This window comes from Corvus hawaiiensis, chromosome 10 (assembly GCF_020740725.1).
Source record: "Corvus hawaiiensis isolate bCorHaw1 chromosome 10, bCorHaw1.pri.cur, whole genome shotgun sequence".
In the NCBI taxonomy this organism is placed as follows: Eukaryota; Metazoa; Chordata; class Aves; order Passeriformes; family Corvidae; genus Corvus; species Corvus hawaiiensis.
Window position 1 is genome coordinate 23,609,373 of NC_063222.1, and position 21,840 is coordinate 23,631,212.

The 21,840-nt window shown below is 40.7% G+C and overlaps 1 protein-coding gene across 2 annotated transcripts in view; it reads right to left on the reverse strand.

The window, feature by feature from the left end:
- Positions 1-21,743, reverse strand: part of ECT2 (epithelial cell transforming 2) — a 31,243-nt gene extending 9,500 nt beyond the window's left edge. The window contains exons 1-20 of one of the 2 annotated variants that reach the window (XM_048314915.1): positions 18,485-21,743; positions 14,614-14,771; positions 13,495-13,577; positions 13,303-13,395; positions 12,190-12,372; positions 11,562-11,651; positions 10,522-10,629; positions 9,313-9,386; positions 9,058-9,188; positions 8,806-8,921; positions 8,561-8,623; positions 7,964-8,186; positions 6,293-6,429; positions 5,498-5,617; positions 4,389-4,457; positions 3,365-3,475; positions 2,320-2,416; positions 1,540-1,621; positions 561-639; positions 255-374 (exon numbers count right to left, since the gene is read on the reverse strand). In XM_048314915.1, the coding sequence (XP_048170872.1) occupies positions 255-374; positions 561-639; positions 1,540-1,621; positions 2,320-2,416; positions 3,365-3,475; positions 4,389-4,457; positions 5,498-5,617; positions 6,293-6,429; positions 7,964-8,186; positions 8,561-8,623; positions 8,806-8,921; positions 9,058-9,188; positions 9,313-9,386; positions 10,522-10,629; positions 11,562-11,651; positions 12,190-12,372; positions 13,303-13,395; positions 13,495-13,577; positions 14,614-14,743 (2,109 nt within the window). In that variant the 5' untranslated portion in view covers positions 14,744-14,771; positions 18,485-21,743. Of the gene's footprint in view, positions 1-254; positions 375-560; positions 640-1,539; positions 1,622-2,319; positions 2,417-3,364; positions 3,476-4,388; positions 4,458-5,497; positions 5,618-6,292; positions 6,430-7,963; positions 8,187-8,560; positions 8,624-8,805; positions 8,922-9,057; positions 9,189-9,312; positions 9,387-10,521; positions 10,630-11,561; positions 11,652-12,189; positions 12,373-13,302; positions 13,396-13,494; positions 13,578-14,613; positions 14,772-17,166; positions 17,233-18,484 lie in introns of those variants that run through there. The other variant, XM_048314914.1, reaches the window with a different exon arrangement.
- Between the last annotated feature and the right edge of the window lie 97 nt (positions 21,744-21,840).

Below are 21,840 nucleotides of genomic sequence, written 5' to 3' on the forward strand. Positions count from 1 at the left end.
AAGCTGCTTTTATGTTTTTACTCTGGCTGCAAGACATTAAAGGCTACATTAACACCTCTCAGCCATGCAGACATGACTATGTTGGCTTATACAGCAGTTAATGGAAAGGAAACATCAGCACATGTTGACCTATCAGCAATCTGTGACTTAGAATTCTGCCTCAAAAGTTCTTAAATTTTACTTGTGTATGTGCATGTGTAGTGTGAAGCCTCTTACAATTCATTTCATGGGATGTACTGGTATGGTCACCTTACCTCTAGGCAGTCATTGAACAGAAAGAGCGTGACCTGCTCTCCCCTGTCACAGATGTCATCACCAAGTGCTACAGTTTCCAGGCGCTGAACCAAGCTCCGGTGAGAGGATAGGAGATTGGCCTAAATGACAGAAGCAAAAAGCTCATTAAGCATTTAGTTCTAGGGCTGGATTACTGCTTGCTTACAGCTTAACACTGGCAATCTGTTTAAACCAGCACCACTGCATTGTAACCTCACACACTTTTGCAAAGGGAACAAACTACTGCAGTCATTTAACAGATCTGCAGCTTTGGAGGAATTACTTACTGGACATCCATCCACTTCATAGACAACATCAAAGAACTGCCTTTGTGCCTCTGTTTTTCTTTTGTCTTCATTAATGTGTCTGAGAAAAGCATATTATATTAATCTTCAACACCAAGCAACAGTAAATGGATGCACTGCATTTAAGACATACAAAAATAATAAAGCTAAACATTCAGGGATAGAATTTATACAGCAGCACTTGCCACATTTGCCTAACAAAACATGAAAATCACATAGGAAACTTCAGCCCTAGAACACTATTCTTTATCATGTTACCAGCACTTGACACACCAATCAGTTAATATTCCCCTCCTCTGCCCTGCAAGATTTTGAACTACAGACTGACACAACGCAGATCTTTACAGCCTGTGTTCTGTCCCCCCAAATCAGGACTGCAGCTCACCAAGCAACAGATGCAAGAACAATTACAATTTAAAAGTTGTTGTTAAAACTGGACAAACATTTACCCAATTAATGCAGGAGTTCTTGTTGGTGGAGACGTACACTACACTTCAAAAGAGGTGAGACAATCTAAACAACTTCAGCTTTCAACTAATTAACTCATGGAACAGTGCCAAGAAGAGCTAATAGAGGACCAGAAGAGACTAATCTCCTACCAAAAGTCTGTCCTTTCAGTGGATATATGCACAGAAGTAAGATTTAAAGACAAAACCCATCTCTTCCATCCCAGACAGAAGAGACAGAAGTAAGAACAGAGGACTGAAGAGATCCCCTGCTGAGGCAGGGAGTCAGCAGAGGTTCAGGTACAAATGCTGGATAACCACATCAGACTCCTTCAGAGCTCTGGCACAGAACACCAACGTCACAACAGCAGCCAAAGGGAGGCTGAAGAACACATACAGTTATGTTTACTTACTGTTACTTGTGGCAACAAAACACTGACAGCAACTTAGAAGGAACAGAGGGATCTAAATGCATTATGTTCAACAGTCTGTTCCATAGAATGAACATGACTTACGTCATCACCTCCTTTAATGATTCAATAGCTCTCTCTAGAGTTATTTTATCTGGGTTCTCTTCAGCTGTATGTTTCTTAATATCTACAATTAGAGAAAAAATTACAGAAATAAAAACTCCACACATATTACAAGTGTCTGAAAAGAAATATGAAAAACTCAAGTTTAAACTGAGTTAAGATAAGCCAACTGAAGAAATCAGATGTATTCTGGAGTCCAAATAGCACAGTTAAAGAACTAGGCTGAACAGAAGTTGTCCAGGCGTCTCATTAAGAAAAAAACCCACATACGATATAAAAACCAAACCCCTAAACTATTTTAAAAAATTAAATTGAAGTGCAGAGACAAGCATAGAATTCTTTTTCTACCTGAAACAAAGGGCGATGATGTGGATTTTTTATTATTTTTATTAACAAAATAAAGTGGTTGATACCAGGTGGAATACATGAAACTATAAGCCTTGTCATTATGAATTGCTCTTTAGTTTATGTCAGTTTCATTTGAATCTCAATTATATTCTTGTTTGAAGAGACAGAACTGTCAGTGCAAACTGTTCCTCTATCTGTATCCTGCATACAAATGTATGAACAAGTGGAATTTAGTCAGAAGCATTCCTTCTTCAGTAGTGGGTCCCACTGACTGCCAGTAACCATGGTTAACTCACATCATCAGGCTTGTTTTAGATGAGAAAAGCCATTGATAATGACGACAAAAAGTAGATGTTATCTTGTGTTTTTAACACCTTCACAGACAAACTAATAACAATTGTATCACTGGGTTACCATTTAGTAGGAGGGCAACACTGGGCAGCCTTTGAACAGGACGGATAAGGAGCTCAGCTAGGCTTTGGCGGCCACATTCAGGTTTAGCTTGATTTATCTGGGAAAAAGGAAATTAAGTTTACTTTTTTCTTACACACATACACAAGAAAAGCACAAGATCAGAGAAAAACTGCCTTCCTTGGAATTAGCATTGCTATACAAGTGTGAGAATTGTTTACCACAGTTGTTAACAGAGCATGTTAAAAACTACATTATATTCAAAACTGCACAATGGTTGATGTTCTCAGAATGTCTAGTTTTAGAGTGTCCATATCAGCGCCTCAGCCCTTGTTTCAGCTACTAATGTGGACTGGGACAGGGGACAGCCTGTTCTCTTATTTCTTCCCCATCTTTTAGATATCAATACTTGGATATAATTTCTAGTCCCTCAGAAAAAACGAGCTTAAATCTGTCACTGTGATTACTTGACTATTTGGATATAGAAGAGGAGTTAAAGCTACACCACGTTATTAACAGTACACACATATCTGAAGAGCTCAGGAGTCTTAAGACTCATCTTCAGATAACTTTCTTTGAAGATCATCTTCCTGTTAGATCTCCACTGCTAGGCTCCTATTCATTAGTCACAAGAACATTGAGAAATTCTACCTCCCTGGAGCTTCACGGCTGCCCAAAGAAAGTTTAAAGCTACTTTGGAAATATGAGTTTCACAAACACTGGGAGGGGACCAGTCAAAGCAGCAGCTCCAGTTATCTTTACAGAAGAGAGAAGACATGTATTTGGGAGGAACTTTTCCCAGCAACAAATGCTTATAATCAAACCACCTTGAAAGCTGTTTAACAGAGGAGGAACTCAGACCTTTTATGAAAGGGTTGTATGAGGAGCTTGAGGGATTGAAGTTGAAATCCTTCTTATTTCTGTCTCACCAAGAGATGTTCACTTTCCTTCAAGCTTTCAAAATTTCACATTCTTCCATCTACTGCATTCAGTAGTACATGGTAACAGTCTCCATGTTCTACTCAGACTCAGTTCTGCAGACACTTACCTTTAGGAAGGCATGAAACCTTGGCTTCTGCTTTTCACATCTTGTAATCGCCTCCTTGCTCATTTCAAAGAAATTCACAAACGGAGGGTATGTTTTCAACAAGTCTTTTGACTGAAGGAAACAACTGTTAGGGCTCTGCTTTACATATTATGTATCATTGTACATATGTTCATATGCCCTGAGCCATACAAAGCTGCTCAAAGGCACATTGCAATAAAGAATAATAAAAAATGTGTTGTAAACCCATACGTGCTTCTCAGAACAAGTTAAGATATTTTTGCATGCCAGATGCCCCAGACTGATGCTGCTGATTACACGCAGGCTGCCCTCACCAGCATCAAGCAAATATGTGACAATCTTAGAAGCTGCTGAGCAGCTCAACTGGGAGGCAGGTTCTCACCTAGCAAGAGGCTTTTGGTGAGAATTTTGGAAATTTCAGACAGATATTTTCTCCAGTAACTGCAATGACCTTTTAAACCACCAGAAGCAACAAAGATTGAAAACTTTTGAATGACAAGCACTATTTGTCCCAAAATCATCATGTCAGCAAAAGCACAAGATACCTAGCAGCCTATTTATGTTCAAATCCATTGCAGTCCCAGACCTAGCTTTCCTGTTCCATACAGGACTCCTATTCACTTACACATTTCAAGTCCTAGAGAAAGGCCATAAGAAATTTCTATGAAAAGTTATTTTCCTAGTTCTTTACTACTGATCAGAAGCAGCAGATGGCTAAGGGCCCAGGAAGTGGCTTTTAATGTCTGAGTAAAAAGTGTGCCTGTAGTGTCACAAAGTACAGCTCTCAAACTGTAGCTATTTGTAGTTTTAGTCCCTCACACCAGTGGACAGACACTCGACATGGAGTGCATCACCTAACTCAACTGGAAAGTCTAAATAAAATATACAATGATACAAGTTGGAATTTTCTCAGCAGTCCCTTGCTTGTGTTTGCTAGCTCCTAGAAGTGGATTGTTTTTAAGGCAAGATAATAGTCATAAGCATAAAAAAAGAAACAGGAACTTACATATTTAAGAATGATATCACCAATACTTTTGCTTTCAGTCCAATTTATCATAAGATCTTCCAGGTCTTCCTAGAATACATGTAGGGATGGGGAGAGAAAATAAACTGAGCATAAACTGCAGAAAGCCATTAAATGGGATCAGTATTTTGCCAAACACACATCATTAGGTGTGTTTTCATGCTGACAAAACAGACAATCCTAAAAGCTGTACAATTTCACATTCAGCCCCTCCAGTCTGCTGAGGGCTCAAAACAAAAGATCTCTGGCTTACTGAATGTGTATACATGGTTGTATATCAATGCAAGTAGAGCCTGGCGGCACATCAGGACTAGCCAACTCTGCAACAAGATGACACTGCTGCATCCCACACACTACACAACGCATCCCAAAGGGATATTGAAAAGGATACACAGAGGACAGTTGATCCAATTCTAGTTAAGAGTGCACAACTAATCTAGGACTTAAGTCTGAAAGATAGGATTGAAATAGAACTAGGACAGATTCCTCTCACTTGCTACACCAGGGTGTCAAGGAAAGTGAGACCAAGCCTCTTAAGCCTGTATCAGCTTGATAAGGATCAAGCTCACTCACCATCAGTTAGTAAGAGGGACAGAAGGGCACAGCTGAAGGTTCAGGATTCACGTTAAGTGAAAAGGATTAATCACTAATATTGGTTTGTTGCTGCCACTGCTCATATCTTTATAACACCAAAGATGAAGGAAAACACAACAACTGCATCAAACCAACTCTCACTGCACTGCATGCTGCAGGTGACTCCAATTTGACACACAGAAACCCAGCTGTACTTTCATCTCAGTCTCAGTGGGCACACATCAATCTCTGGTGTGATTAACCAGACTGGACCCCATTGATTGGAAAAAAACAACAACAAGAACTGTACAAACAAATCCCCAAGTTGCAGGCAGCCTGCAAGTCTCTCTATTTTAAAAGCCTACTGTGAAATGCTGCCAGGAAAAGGCAGATGCCTCTATTTGGAAGAGTATGTATCAACACCAGGAAGAGTCTACACCTATCCAGCAACTGAAAACATGCAGAAAAGATTCAGTCTCTGTGAAAGCTTCCCCTGCAGAGAAGAAGGTGCAGCTTGCCTTGATTTTAGTGTGCACATCAAGAATATCTGGAATGCTGCCAAATATGGTCTTGATCTCTTCCTGAGCAAGGATTGGTCCCCCAAGTTGTCCTTCCTTCTCCAATGGAACTTGAAATAACTGATGAATTAAGAGGAAAAAAAGTTAATGCCCTCCCAACTGCCAAACACTGTGTTAGAAACAGTTATGAAAGCAACTGTGTTTTCCTTCTAGATCATAATTTCCTGTAGTCACAATCTTGAGATGCCTCCATTCAGCAAGAGTGGGTTATGGAGAGTGGTTTGAAGATACAAACACTTAGTTTGATACATCACTACAGCATAACCCCCTCTCATCTCCTTTTCTACTCACACACATCTTGGCTCATTTTTTAAAGTAGATAATCAGCTACACTGGAAATAAACTTCCAAGAAATTAAGCTTTTCTTGTAAGTTGTTTGCTATTCTGCTCTTCTTGGAATAATTTAAAAACCAGATTTTTCTCTCTGCCCTCTCTCTCTATTCACTAATATCTAAAATATTAGTCATGAAGATCTTTTCCTGACACTTCCAATTTCCATATATATTGCAATACCACTGCAGATCCCAGATTAGAAATTGTATTTTCCAACCTGAAACTGAGTATTTTTATATCTCAGTAAAATTACATGAGACTGCTTATATTGTCATCTTCCTATGAAGCTTTGATGCACCCAAGCCCTCAAAAGCCTGAAAGTCACAGGTTGAAGATAGTAATTGATGTAAACACTGGATATCTTATTACATTTGACCTGGACTGGCTTTAAAACCATCTTACCTGAATTATTGTTGTCAGAATATCAACATAGTTACTTTCTGTCTGATACAATTCCTTTGCAACCTGCCATCTTGCAGACTGCTTGAGAGGAAGAGGAGTTGAATTTTTGGAAGGCCTTGCACAGGATTTTGGTGTTTCTGATGAAGAGATATTCCCAAAAGAAAATAGAGCTTTATTACAATAGAGTCCCCCAAAAAAACCTTACCCTCAAAGAAAAAAAAAAAAAAACCAAAAAAAACCAAAACAACACCTTCAGAATTTTTAAATGAAGATAAGTTTGGGGCTTTTTTTTAAAGGCTATATTCTAGTTACCAGGGCTTTTTCTAGAAGCTCTCTTTATTACAGCCTACTCATAGAACAACAGTAATAAATTATTCCTCAAATTAGACTGAAACTAATAAGCCATTTATGGGCAGGTCAACAACTTGACCCTATTATTAGTACCTTGTTCAGCAGGGAGCAAGGATTAGGGGCTGAGCATTATTTATTTATACACTACGTACAAAAGTGCTTTTCTACTTTCAACTTTGCCACGTAAACCACTCTCAGCTGCCTACCACCCTTGCATTAGGTGTATAGCTCAAAACCATTTACTAAAATCAGCCATTGCACACAACACTGACACTTCATCCTATAGGGGGAAGGAAAAAGACACAAGAAATTCATTTCTCTTAAAGCTAAAGCCAAGGTGGACCTGGAACAGTTCATGACTTTGAAATACTTGCTCATGTATTGGATCTCAGAGACCTATACCGACTTTTTTTTGATATCAAAGCTCATTACTGTCATAGTTAACAATGAAATAAGTACCTTATCTGTTGTTTCCAAAATAGCATATTCTGCAACTGACCACTGCTGTTGGATTAGAAGAAAATTCCCTACTGGGATAACAAGAGCACTAGCATCATCTAAGAAAGCTGATCTTTCCTGAATTCCTTCTGAATTATCACTTGCAGGTTGTGCCTCATTGAGAGCTCTCATGTGATTTGAGTTTACCTTTTTAAAGTAGCAGCAGCTCCAGATACCGCCTTTATATGATGGAACCAGGCCTTTTACAAACACTTGGGTATTACCTTTTGACTAACTCAAAATTTTACAGTTCTTCTCTTCCACAAGAAGCACGTGCAGAGATATTTAAAGCTCTGTCCATTCAATCAAAACTAGTTGATGATTTATATTCTTGTGAAGTTTTAGACATGACAGTTTTCTGGCACAAACATGTTGCCTCAACAGAACATTTCAAATACCTAGGAGTGGGCTCTGCAGGAATTTTCCCCTTAACTCCTTTAGATAAGAATCTTTGTCCTCCTTTCTCCAAGTATCCTATGGAGAGTATTTTAGATGATTTACTGTTTACTATGCTGCTAATTTGCTACAGACTTCCAGCAGAGTATTTGAAGCATTTTGGAGTAACACCCAACTGTAATTCCTATTTATCACCTCCATATCTTTTCCTTCAGATATGAACATGCTTACTGTGATGACAAGAGGCAGCTTGGCCTGTGTCTGAACTCTTCACTCCAATTTTTTCCTCCACACTTCAAAAAGCCTGGAATTACCTTACAAATCTGTAGCAGAACCTGTAAGACTTCCCTACCACCACCATTTCCACTTGCATGCAAGAGCTGTTAAACATTGTAAGTGTGGCTGAATGGAAGGTTTTAGCTCTACCTCCATTGGCAGTGCTTGACTCTGGAGTGTTGGAAATATCCAGCAAGGACCCAATAGAGAGGGAGTGTTCAGCTGAGGGGCGTTTCCGAGGAGGGAATGGGGACACGTCTGTTTCCCTGGTCAGCTGGGCCAGAGTCTCTTTCAAGCGGCGCCGTTTGCGGTTGCTGTTGGGAGTGTTCAGGGAAAGCAGCGACACAGACTTCTTGAAGTCAGGACTCTCTGACTGTAGGGAAAGAAAACTTCCTTTAGTGGGTTTATCCTCTGTGTCCAGCTCAGTGCAAAGATAATTCAATTGCAGAGATCACACACAACACAGAAGGAAACATCCTAGAAAAGCCGAGGCAAAAAGGGTGAAGCTTCTTTTTCCCTTTTTAAAATGGAAACAACAGTAGTATTTTGTTTGACTAAAAGTAAAACCTCTGGGAAGCAGAAAAAAGTTTCTATTCCAAATTAGTATTCTGTGTATAGAATCTATAATGGATTATGTGGAACTTAAATGCTGCTTTAAACCATCTGATCTCTGGTCCCACATACACTATGTTGCATGCTAATTTTACCACCAAAATATGCTGTGCATTGTGTAAGTGTCCAACACACCTTCTCAAATAAATACATGGACTCTCCAGCTCTGGCATCCATTTGAATGCTACCCCAAAACCACTAAAAGAAAAAAGAAAACACACATTAAGAACACATTACAGAGCTTCACGCAAAGTTAAAAATATTCAAAAGAATCTATAATAGTAACACAGTTGGTATGGAAGATATATTTTCATAAGAAACCACATGCTTCCATGTGGCACACACATAGCAGCATTCTCGAAAGAATTTTCAGCACTAACCTCTTGCTTTACAACATAAAGTTTTTTTAAAGGTTCAAATGGAAGGTCTTTTACTGTACTTTCTTCAACCACCAAGTGTGTACACCTTTCATCACCAACTGGTAAATAATGTCCTCCTAGATTAAAAAAAAGGCAAATTAGCAAGAAGAAAGAATATTCCTGTTAGAAATTAGTATCTCACTTAACAGTTCTGTGGCACCTATTATTATAAACTCCACCCCATTCTTCCCACAGGTTTTCATAAACAACTACCTTGCATTTCTGTCATTTCTTCCATGTTAGCTTTCTCATCATCAGAGAATCCCAGGAAACTTAACATGCAATCCTGAAAGGGAGGAACCTTGAACTGATTTCTAAAGTCGTCATCAGCTGCACAGAAATCACTGAAAGAAAGAAGATGCATGAAAAGGTCAATAAATCAGTGATAGGTCAGTATTTAAGCAGAAGCTCACAACACTTCAGGTGAATAGGATGCAAGGCAAAGGCTGAAGGAAAATAAACACCTACATTTCGTTCCTTTTCTCCCATGCCTTATAAATCCACTCAGCTTTCACGATAGGAATACCAAGACTTACAGCAATCTACAAAACAGGAAAAGCTTAAGTCGTACCAAATATTTCCATTTAAATCTTTCTTAGCCTCAAGAAAAAATTGTAACCCTCCTTTTACTTTTCAAGACAGATACTGCAAAAAGTGAACATATTCTTTCAAGAGTCATATCCAACTGCAGCTCCCCAGAGTTAGAATGTATGAATTCAGTGACTAGGAGATCAGATCAATAGCTATTTTGACATTTCCTCAGAAGTGCACCATTTTGTTAGTCTGATATCCTTCATCACTCACAAAAACACAAAATCAAACCTCTGTTCCAGTGGAATATGGGACCTTTTTTCTGCTTTTGATACTTTGTATGAAGAAAAATATCCCAGCCTGCTTTTATCAAAGAGAAAGTGACTATTTGAAAGGTAACTGCCATGACTGCTAGAGAGATTGTACAGTTTTCCTACATTTTCTCCTTTGAGTTGGCAGAAGGAAGTGTTTGAACAGAAAGTAGGACTTCTCTTCCAACTGCAAGATTATAAAGACAAGGGAAAAAAGCAAGGGAAAGCAAGGGAAAAAAAAGCAACATCCTACCAATAATTCAAACAAGGAAGATTCAAGGGGCATAGACATTGCTATCTCATGTTAAATACTACAAAAACCTGTAATATTTTATTTACTTCTAAACTGAACAAAAATGTCCCAAATGATTCCCTTTTAGAATCAGAAAAGAAAAAGCACACTCATGTCTATTTATGCATAAAGGAAGATTTGAATCCTCATCCATAACAAGTAAAAAATAATTTTTAAAAGAAGATACGCAACATTTAAGGACAAAGTTTTTTGCAAGTTACCTCAAAGTTTATTGTTTGGATAGACAAAAGCAGGCATGTTGATACATAAACACTTGTTCACCACTGTCTTAACTACATCAATACTTAACCATTTTGAATCTTGTGATTTACTGTACTTGTCTATTTCAAATTTATGTTTAGATGTCCCACAGAGACAAAAACATACCAAAGATCAACACCAGACAGAGATGAAGTCACCATTACAGGTATTGTTAGTACAGAAAAAACCAGCAGCCTCTGAGCTGAAGTGTAATGAACAAACTTAGTCTACAAGAGCCAAATTCCAAAGGTTTCCATAAAACACCAACTCAAGCTTACATACTCTGAATTTGTCTCCATGTGTTGAGTTTGCGACCAGATGAGTAACTTTTGAGCTAAAGTCCCTTCGAATAATTCCACCCATATGATGAACCAAGGTGACGAGCTTAACCTGAAAAATGAAGTTTTCAGCATCTTTTGAAGAGCGAGTGCCATACAAAAGCTGTTTGCAAAGCAAGTCACAGAAGGTTACATTAAAGGTCTAGAAGTACTCTGATCTGTTCTTAAAACAACTTGTTCACATCTCCAGAAGATACAGCTGATACATCACAATAACTATTCAAATTTCTTTTTATTTCAACATTTAATACAGCTTTGCTGTGTAGTTTGAAGACTATCCAAGCCACCAGTACTCTCATGATCATCATGCATAATGCCTTCATCTTTTCACACATATTAGATTTGAAGTATGTTTTCCTTGCTGATTTAGTCAATTCCAGATCAAACCTAACTAACCCCAACACTGGGCAAAGGCTTTTGGTTTGGGATTTTTTTTTTTTTTTTTTTTTTTTTTTTCTCAGATGAAGATATGGAGCCATATTGTTCATTCCCAGGTGTCCAGTAGGGCAATTAGATGGCAACTGCCTCACTGAAAGGAAAAAGCAAAGTGCTAGAGTATCAAAGCATAAAGTCCTGATAGCATGATATCACGACAAGATAACATGCCTGCAAGTGCTCTGAACAGAGCTACAAGGACTTACTTGGCCATTCTACCATCTGTACAAAGAAAGAGGACCCTACTGGGTAAACATCATCTTATCTGAAGCCTCAACTTACAAATCTTTAAACCCTATTATATTAGAGCAGTTTATTGTCACTCAACAAAAAAGTGACCAAAAACGACACGGATAAAATGACTTGAACAAAGTTTTGTTCACATCCTCAAATATCACGGCCTCTGGACTTGCAAAAAACCAAAACAAACAATTCATTCTCCCCACACAAGCTTGAGCCGTGGTTAAACCCTATGGGTGATAGAACAGAAGAGTATCTTAAAATATACTTTAAATGGTTTTACCAATCCAAAGAAGAAAAAAGTCTTACTAATTCATCTTTCTTTCTGAATCCAGTAAAGCACAGTACCAAGTTCAACATACTTGCACAGTACAGGGGACGGGAGGAGAAAGGTAAAGGCTGAAAACAAGAAGGAAGCTCATTAGTCAACAGCATACTGCTCCCATTAAACTTTTCACATTACCTTTAATACAATACTCTTATTTCTAGTATTAAAAATGCATCAGACACTAGTCCAGGTCTGCATATTCAGTTATACCTTAGCTCCAGCCCTGTTGATAAGGTAACTAGAGCATCCCCAAGTTCCATAGGTAGCAGTCCTTCCTTTTATTTCCTCCCCAATCCATCTGCTCTACAACTTTTGGAAATATAAAGTGACTACTGGAGAATCATTTGTATGCTGCCTTTCCTAATGGCATAATCCCAACTGGCGATTAACTCCCACAACTATAGCAGCAGTTGTAGCCTTACCACTGTTTGCCTGCACTCTCTCACTACATGCAACATTCTAACACAGCATTAGAAACTTGCTTTTCTTAAAATTCTCTTGCTGGGAATGTTTATAACTGATTAGAAAAGCAAGAGAGATTTTACTGTGAACTCTTAGAACTCGCTGCAGTAGAGAACTATTCATCTGATTTGAGCAGGAAGCACACACCTCTCCTCGCTGTGCACAGTGCAGCACGACTGGCGGCCCGATGACTCGGCAATCTGCCTTGCAGAGGTTGCTAAAGATGGGAGCTTGGAAGTCTGGTACAACGAAGATCGTCTCAAATTCTGGGGAATCAGAATCCCCAAGCTCTTCTATCGTGTCTGTCTTTATGTAGGGCGTTTTAATTTCCTTGATGCACAGGGGTGAAAGGGAAAGAATTATTCAGGCAACATACTTGCACAAGTGTAAAATTCAACTGATGTTTATTTTGGACCATTAGAAAAATGTATGATTCATATTTCAGAGAGAGAGTTAGGATTTGTGAAAGCTGAATGGAATGCACTGTTCTCTAGCATAAGAATAGCTATGAACTGCTGCATGCTTTAAAACTGAACATCTTAAAGTAATTCCTGCTTTTGAAGAATCAGAATTCTGGTTGCTTTAGCAGTCTACGTATCAGTTCACACTGATAACGTAGCACTAGAAATAGCTAGATAGAAAAAATCCCCCTCAGCTCAAAAGATAAATGAAATTTCAGACTGTCAGAACAGCTTAGGGTACTTTGGGATGCTACTGAAAAGTAGCATCCAGCTTGCAATATCAAGCTCCACGCTGCATAACATCTAAAGAACAGAAATAGATTTTGTTCATTGCTTGATATTTTTAAGGGGTCTAAAAATTTGGTCTGTTCCAATTTCAGTTACGAGTTCCAAACTTTATTTTTTATGTTTTTCACATCGAGAAATGGAAAAGCATTTCTTGCACTTCAGTTTAAATGCAGCTTTCAATTGAAAGAGAAGTCCATTGACAATTACAAAGTCAGTTCATAGCACAAACTTATGTGTGACTGAATAGGAGCATGCAGTTGGATTCCCCATGGATATTTTGATGCCCCTGTTAGAAAACACCACTAGGTAAGAGCTGTAGGTATTACTCCATATTTAAGGAAGTGTTTGTAAAAAAACCTGGTACTTTGATGAGCTGTGACACCATCAGAACCATTAGCATATATTATGACCATTATGCCCAATTAATCCAAATTAAAGCGTGTGCACATTTCAGGCCCAGTGAAGTGTAACATGCTGCATGCAATTACATGTGCTTAATTGCATGACATACCATATGAATAATACTTTTTATTAGTTTTTCTTCTGATTTATCAGGACTACTTTCCTTTATCTTTATAACAGGTACTTCCATTATCTTAATGGTCTGTGGAAGAGGACAACTTTAGTATAGAAGCAAATTGGTAACAAAGTCTGAAGGTGTAACATGTCCTTCCAGTGACTGTTTTATCTCAGGCTCACATACCTCCAAGGCTTTCAGAAGCTCCTCACGTTTCCCTGCTTCCTGAACCAAAGCCACTCTTGTTTCTATTTGAGGCATTTCTTCTGCTTAGAGAGAAGCAAGGATAATATTTGTATTTTAGCAGAAAAATCCATGTTATGTCTGAATCAAGCAATAATGTATAGAAGAATACAGGCACACAGTAGCTTTTCAAGATTCCTTATCAGGAACAATCCTGAAAATAAATGTTACCTCAAGAACCACATCCTTTAATTAAGGGATACCAAATCGACTTGGAGCCCAAACTTTTTAATACGAGGTGAAACAAGAACCTGCAATTCATGACCAGTCAAAGCAAGAACATAAATTACAGGGGTGGGAGACAACAAGCAAATGCAAACCCCAAAAAATTGTCAGCTTAATGCTTCTAGCAGAATTAGATACCAGGATTTGCTGGAAAATAAACAGCTGGGATCTTTTCTAGTTTCTGTGCTCCTGGCTGACAAGGTTCATTACTTTCTTGGTGAAACTGAGCAGTTACCAAGAATATCAGAACTGAAATTAGATGCCTTGTTCTTTTTTTCCATGTATTAATAAGTCTTCAAAATATTAGGAGGAAGAGCAAGTGTTGCCTCCATGTCATTTGCATCAACACACCTCCAGTATATTTTGGCTACTACCTTGGAGGAAAACACTGGTGGTTGTTTCTTAATTTCAAGATTTGTTCTTGAATTAATTTTGGGCTCAAGACTATTAATCCCCCCACCTGTCTACCTTATGATACCTATTAATCTATCAACCTGTTCACAACAGAGCAGCTGTAGCTGCTAAACACTGGTGTCAGAATGTCACCTGGAATGATTTATTCCACAGAAGACGCATCAAATGCAACTGACAGCTTTCTGTACAGCTCCAGAAGACTCATTTGATTTGGGCTGTAACCCCAAATCTTTATAACAAGATGAGTTTAAAAATTAAGACAGTCCCTTTGTTAATGAAAGGATCCCAGATCAACACCCTTTTGCCTACTCTACGTACAATTCCACAGTTTAAAGCACTTTTGGTTTTTCAAAACTACTAAATATCAGCAAAGTAATCAGTCATTGCAAAAGCAATAGTCTTAAAATAAACTTCCCCCATTACCTTCAACATCCAGAATAGTTGCACGGAATACATTCTCTTTGGAGGTTTCTATAATTTTTGAATCAAGAACAGAAGAATCAGCCAAGAGGCTCCTCCCAGTTTCAGACACCAGAGTACTGTTGTCAGCCATGATTACGCTTTGTTTCTTTCTTCAACAGCTGGAAGGTAGAGAGGCCACACTAAGTCACAGGTGCAAAAAGCTCATTCATAATAGTCCTATGACTAAGGCTGTCAGAATGACTTCAGAAAACAAAACATTTAGGCTCTTACTGAACTCCCACTCCCACTGATAGAGAAGCTCTGAAAGAGCCTCAAGAATAACACAACTGATAGAGAGGACTGACAACAAAGCTGTTACAGAAATGGTTCTGTAATTCGTCTGCACAGAGGGAACTTCAGCTCTGAGCACAGGCAAGCACAAACTCTAGTGCTCATTTTAAAAACCTTAACCACAAAGCACCAACAAACCAAAAGCACTTGTTTCTTTCAGTGACAAAATATTATAAGCTATAGCTGAGACTAAAACTAGCATTGTTGAAATGAAACATTAGCAGAAGAATTAGGGTAAGCATAACATCTCGAAAATCTGATTTTTCAGGTGAACTGGGTAGAGATACTGTGGTTAAAAATGAGAGAGTAGGGCCAGGACTACTTACTCATAGAAAAATTAAAAATGCTTGAGTTGCAAAGTTGATATGGGTACATATGTCTATCTGTATGGTCTGGTCTACTGTCCTACATTAGCTATAATAGAGTAGAAGTACCCTTTCATCATCAGATAAAGAGGCTTCTATCTTCTCAAACAGAATGCATCCACGCTCTCACTGCCCATCAGATTTGTCACCTACTGGAAAGGCAGAATTCTTAACCCTCTCATATTCTGGGAGCTACCTACCCAAATCTTACACCACGAAGTTTGTTCTGAGACACCTGCCCAACACAGCACATTTTCTCTCACATGAGGCAAGCAGGGTGCATTTCCTGTGATTCATCACACACAGATTTCAGTGTTTGCACAGTGATATCAGAAGTTACCTAGAGCAACAACTGCAGCTGAACTGCTGTTGTACAATAACCCTTTGTAGCACTTTAACTGAAGCTGTTCTCGTGACTGTAAATGCCCCTTTAAAACAGCAACTACTCAAATACTGCACTAAAGTATTGTCTGAAAGAGGACTCTTGAGGTCGTAAAACTCCTAGAGAACAGCACATACTGTTCTGCAAGTTGTGTAATGACCATCCTATTACACAGCAAAGTAAGTCAGAAGACAAAAAACAATGGGCACTTTGGCATACCAGCAATACAGAAAAGACTTTATCTTCCAGAGAGCACATCTGGGACTCGCGCAAAGGATTCAAGTCTTCATAATACACAAGTTCCTAATACAGTGATGAGCAATAAGTCAACACTACAAATGTATTCTAGACGTATTCAGTTACCAGACTTGCCACCTTAGTTTCAATTTCACACACAGCCGTGCAGCTTCATGGAATTGCACTTCCTAGACCTAAGTCCCAGTCACTCACCTCATTTTTCTCAGAGCAGCTTAAGACAGAGCAAGAGGAGAGAGTAACCTCAACCATAAAGTCTTTGGGGAATCACCTGTTACAATGTCACCACCAGGAACTGTTAGTTACCTATTTTTTTTTTTGCAGTAAGGGTGGAGGGAAGCATACTCTTGGAAGATTCAAACCATGTTGTTAATAATGACTACCACAAAGACAATTACATGCAAATTCAGAAGAAAACAAACCCTCCAGTTGAAGGCACAATTAAACTTAAAACCTAGATATTATTTCTTAGAAGTCTGAGACATCTGTATGATTATTGTTATACCAAGTAACATGTATATGAACTTACAAAGAGCTTCATCATATATTTGAAGAAGCCCCTACTTTGGCCTGGACATTGTTTTTGTTATGGATTTTACAATTTATTTAGTTATGAGGTTCCATCCTGAGTGTATTTAAAATTATACCTTGTTTTAATAATCATACAATAGTTAATAACATAAAACATGTCACTAAACTTATGGACTGAAAGTGAGAGGATACAGAGAAGACTAGACAGCACACACAGACACGAACTGAACAGTTTGCCCTTACATAAAGAGAAAAAGTCAGAACACCGTCACTACAGGCTCCAGGCAGAGGTAATGCCCCCACAGAATCACACTCAGAAATAACCTTCCAATAGTTTGTGGGAAGGCTGAAGGACACAAAACACCCACAAATCAAAATACGTTTGTTAAAGCAAGGAAAGAACAGTAAACACCCCCCACGTTTCCCATGTCCCTCCCGAGAACCACCCAGGAAGATTCCCGAGCCCTCTGCAGGAAGGCGGCCGGGGCAGGACGAGGGACCGCCACAGCCTCTGTCGCCTCACGAGCCGGCAGGTGCCGGCGGGCCCGGGGCTCCGCCCTGCCCGAAGAGCACCGTCGGCGGCCTGAGGAGCCCCGGAGCAGCGTAGGGGCCCCGAGGCCTCACAGGGGCCCGACACACCAGCCCCACTCCGGGCCGCCCGCACACCGCCCAGCCCCGGTGCCCACTCACCGCCGCTGCCGCCCGCCGCCATCAGCGGCCGCCGCCAATTCAAAAAGCGAGCCGCCGCACCCACACCGCCGCTCATTGGCTGCTGGCCCCACCGCCCCTCTGCAAGCCGCCCTCTCATTCGCCAGCGCAGCGAGGTGCCCCGCCCACTTTCCGCCCTGCCCTTCGCCCTCTCCTTCGCCCTCTCCTCTTTCCGATCGGCCACTGCAGCTGCCACTCACACTGAGCAAGCTCCCATTGGCTGTGAGCGGTTTCCTGGGCAGACGCACAGCGCTTGTTCCGCTGTACCGAGCACAGGTTGCTGGGTGGGCGAGGGGAACGAGCTCTGCGCTGATTGGCTGCTGGGAGGGGCACGCTGCGCGCTGATTGGCTGCCGCGGGGTTTGAACGCTCCCAACGGCCGCGCCGAGAGACCCGGATGCAGTGGGCGGGACAGGAGCGGCGCCTCCCTCATCCCCCTCATATTTCTCATGCCCCTCATATTCCTCATCCCCTTTATCCTCCTCATCCCCTTTATCCCCCTCGTCCCCCGTGTCCAGCCGCCCTTCACACCAACCCCGGGCACCAGACGAAAGTCGCTGTGGTCTCCGCAAAAGCATTAATGCTGTTAATAAGTAACAAAAGAATGTCGCTGTGCGTGTGTTATACTGAGTTTCAGAATAATCGGTTCGTAGGAAATAGGAGCTGCCCGGAAAACACGACTGGTCAAGATGAAAAACGAACAGCTGACTCCGCGGAACCAGCCCCAAATCAAATTAATTATATCAAATGCTTTAACCGTTCTTTTATTTATCATTTTCCCTAATACCCAAGCTTACTGAAAGGGAAAGGAATTCTGTCGTCGGGGCTCAGCATCCTGGAACCTGATTTAGCACAATGTTTCACTGCGAATGTAAGCTCTCAATGTGAAAACAATGAGAGATATATTTTCTATTTCTAGAATGTTCCATTATCTGCCAAAATGAGTTCTTAGATCTTACAAATTTTTTTATGCAACGGATTTTTTTCAGTTCAGGCTTTTTAATGACTGATTGAGCAGCTGTAAAAGTCCATTGACTTTTTATGATTTGGAAGAAAAACGGAATAGGAAAAAGCATAAGAAAATGATAACAGATGTTATTTATGTGGATAAAGATTTGCTGGTGAGGTACACAGAAATTAGGACTATTTTCCTGAGGAAAAGATTTCAGAATAACAGCCTGGAAAACAGGGACGTCATTTCAATGTTGACACTTGTGTCAGATTATTGCACAAGTCCTACAACTACCTTATTTCACATTGACTAATTGCAACAATGACTTACAGTCAAAACACACCCTTACCTGAGGCCCTTTTGTCACCTTTAAGTACCCATGTGGGCCATCATTTTCCAATTCCAAGCCAGGCCAGCTTTCACTGGCTTTTCCGCTGCTCTCTCCTTTCTCTGCACTCTTAAAAAATTCTTTTCAGCCAGGTTTCTCCCACACCTGGAACCAGGGACCACGTTTCTCCGAGGTTTGGAACAAGTTCTGCAGTACAGGAGTCAATATTACTTGTTTCTGGAAAAGATATCAGTGATTGTGTATTTATTTTCACTTAATCTCTAGATCTTAAAAAAAAGTCTGTATAAAATATTGTGCCTGCAAAGACAGGAGAACCACATTTATTGGGACAGGGGATTAAGAGGTGATATGCTGCATCACTTCTTGGTTAAAGGTTTAAAAAATAATATCATCAATACCCAAATGGTCAGTACATAAATAGAGAGTCCCTGTGCATATGGGGAGTGACTTGCAGTAGCCATTTTTTAAATATACTTGAAAATCCAGAATTACAAACTCATAAAGCAGTTTGGTTATTCTGGTGAACCTGGAGTCCCAGGAACAGAACGTAGACAAATTTTAGGTAGTAATCACTTAAAAAATGTGGCTAAGTTTTTCTTTTAAACAAGTGCATTTATCCTCACTAAAGATTAGTACAGGAACGATGACAAAATAATTATTATTCTTCATCTGTCTGACATTTAAATATCAAACTGCTTTCCTTACAAAAGGCTCTGAAATAGACACACCCATTATTTTGTGTTTTGTAAAATGTAACATGCAGCTGAAACTTGCCATTCCTTCCAGTTACACAGGCATCGGTAACCCAGGAGTGTTACATTTCCTTTGCAGTTAAATAGTTTCCTCTAGCAGCGACACCCACAGGGAGAAAGTTTCAGGAGATTAAATCATTAAATAAATCCTGACACGACAGCTATGTGAGAGCAGGGATCTCATACCTGTGGAAAAAAGACGAGGAGGCCACATCAGAGAAGCTGATGGAACCCCAGGAGGCCCAAGGAGACCGTGGTGCCCTGTGTTATCCCGGGAAGTTGGCAGTCCAGCACCTGTTTCTTGGCTTCAGGGTGTGAGTTTACATAAGTAAACTGCTGGCCCCTACATGTCTTGCAAGCATTCTGAGGTTTAGTTTCTCTCTTTTCTATTTTTTTAAACAAAGGGATCTTTCTCAAACCACAGTGGTTTGTTGTTGGTTTTTTTCCAACCAACTGACTTCTTTTTAAGCGCCTGGAAAACAACAGATTCCTCAAAGAGCCATCAATTCAGTTCAGCCAGAGCAGCAGTTTTCAAATTGTGAGGACGGGGAGAGATCAAGCAGGAGAATGCATGTGGGGGGTCAGTGGCAGCATGAGAAACCTCAGAGAAATCCCATCCAACCTTTTTTCTCTCTATTTTGAGGTTATAAGTAGCCGAGAGAGGAGTGGGACCCAGTTTTGCCAGCGGTTTGGGAACAGTAAGTTTTGTTGGAAGAGATGGGTACCAATTATTACACTCAGGATGCTGGGTGTGGGTTTTAGGGGCAGGAGCTTGGGAAAGCAAGGGAATGGGAGTATGCAAAGCAAGGGAGGCAGGGGAGCAGAGCACAAGGTAAAAGAGAAGGTGTGAGCACAAAATAATACAGAAAGGTACAACTTCGTATAAAAATCTGGAGAGCTCAGGAACTTACCCTGTGCTGCTTTCTTGGCAAAGCTTCTTTCTTCCCTTCTGTAGTCTACCCAACGAACTGTGAAAATCAGAAAACCCATCTGCTGTTGTTATTAAAAAAGGTTAAAGATGCTTTAAAGACCCTAAAGAGGGTCTGACTTCCTCACAAATTCCAGAAACTTTCTTCTGCAACCTTTAGAATCAGCGAGGTGGTACTTCACTTCCAGGAAAGCTAGACTAAAAGCTGACCTTTTACTTCTTAGAAACATTATTATTACGTTTTCTTGTCAATTTTTAAAGGAAATTTCTGCTTTCCCGATCCCTATTTATGTTTCTATGTGAATTTTTGTATTATGAATTCATTTTAAATTATTGTCATTGTTAAATTTGGTGCTCATTCTTTTATTTTTTTTTTCTGCATTAGATTCATAATGTACGTGAATCTGGCTATTTAAATAAATATTTTAATTTCCTGAGGATAGGACTGTGACTAAGTAGTGATTTGTGTGAAGGCTTAACTCTATAGTGTTTGAGATAAAAACAATCTATTTACAATTTTTTCCTGTCTTAGGTACAAGAAATATTCCTGTGTTAAACCAAAATTTTTTACTGACCCACAGGAAAAAATAAACCCCCCAAAAAACTCCCAGTCCAAAACAAAATTACAAAATAAACATATCTTAAACAAATAATCTTTCTGGAATCGTTTTGTGATGTGTTAAATGCGAAACAGTACAGTTTCTTCTGTTAAAATAAAGGTATCCCTGAGTTCCTAGAAACACCTTGAATCTGGGATCCTTTTGAATTGACTTGAATTGATTCATGTTACTGCCTTCATCTCACCTCCTCAGCCTCTGGGCTCAGTGGAGAAGGGCAAACCCTACCTGAACATTGATGTTCTCGTTCTCTGCTGGCAAAGAGCTGCCACCACGCACATCTTCTGCTGCTACAACCCCTAAATATGAAACTCAAGGCCAGGTCGGACAGGGCTTGGAGCAACTTGATCTAGTGGAAGGTGTCCCTGTCCATGGCAGGGGATTTAGAACGAGATGGTTTTTAAGGTCCCTTCCAACTCAAACCATTCTGTGATTCCTTCAAACTGGTGGTTTGTGGGTTGGTCTGGTGCTGCCAGGTCAGCCCCCAAAGAACCACTCAGCCTGAGGTGGGCAAAGGGTTTGAGTGTGGGTACAGGGGTCAGATGCGGGCACAGGGTGCCAGGAGTGGGTATGGGGCGCCAGGAGTGGGTAAGAGATGTCAGCAGTGGGTACGGGGTGCCAGGAGTGGGTCAGCAGTGGGTACGGGGCGCCAGGAGTGGGTAAGAGATGTCAGCAGTGGGTACGGGGTGCCAGGAGTGGGTCAGCAGTGGGTACGGGGCGCCAGGAGTGGGTAAGAGATGTCAGCAGTGGGTACGGGGTGCCAGGAGTGGGTCAGCAGTGGGTACGGGGCGCCAGGAGTGGGTAAGAGATGTCAGCAGTGGGTACGGGGTGCCAGGAGGCAGCACTGCAGATGTGGATGCTTTTGTTGGCCGAGCCGCGCGATGGAGGAGCTCCGTCATCCCACGCCCGGTGTGTCTGCACAGCCCCTTTTCCCGGGGGCCCCCCGCCCGTCCCCGGCAGCCTCGGGCGGGCCTCGGGCCGCTGCGACGCTCCGGGGCCGCGGTTTGCCGAGCGTGCCCGGCCGCGGGGCGCGGCGGCTCCGCGGGGCGGGCGGGCCCG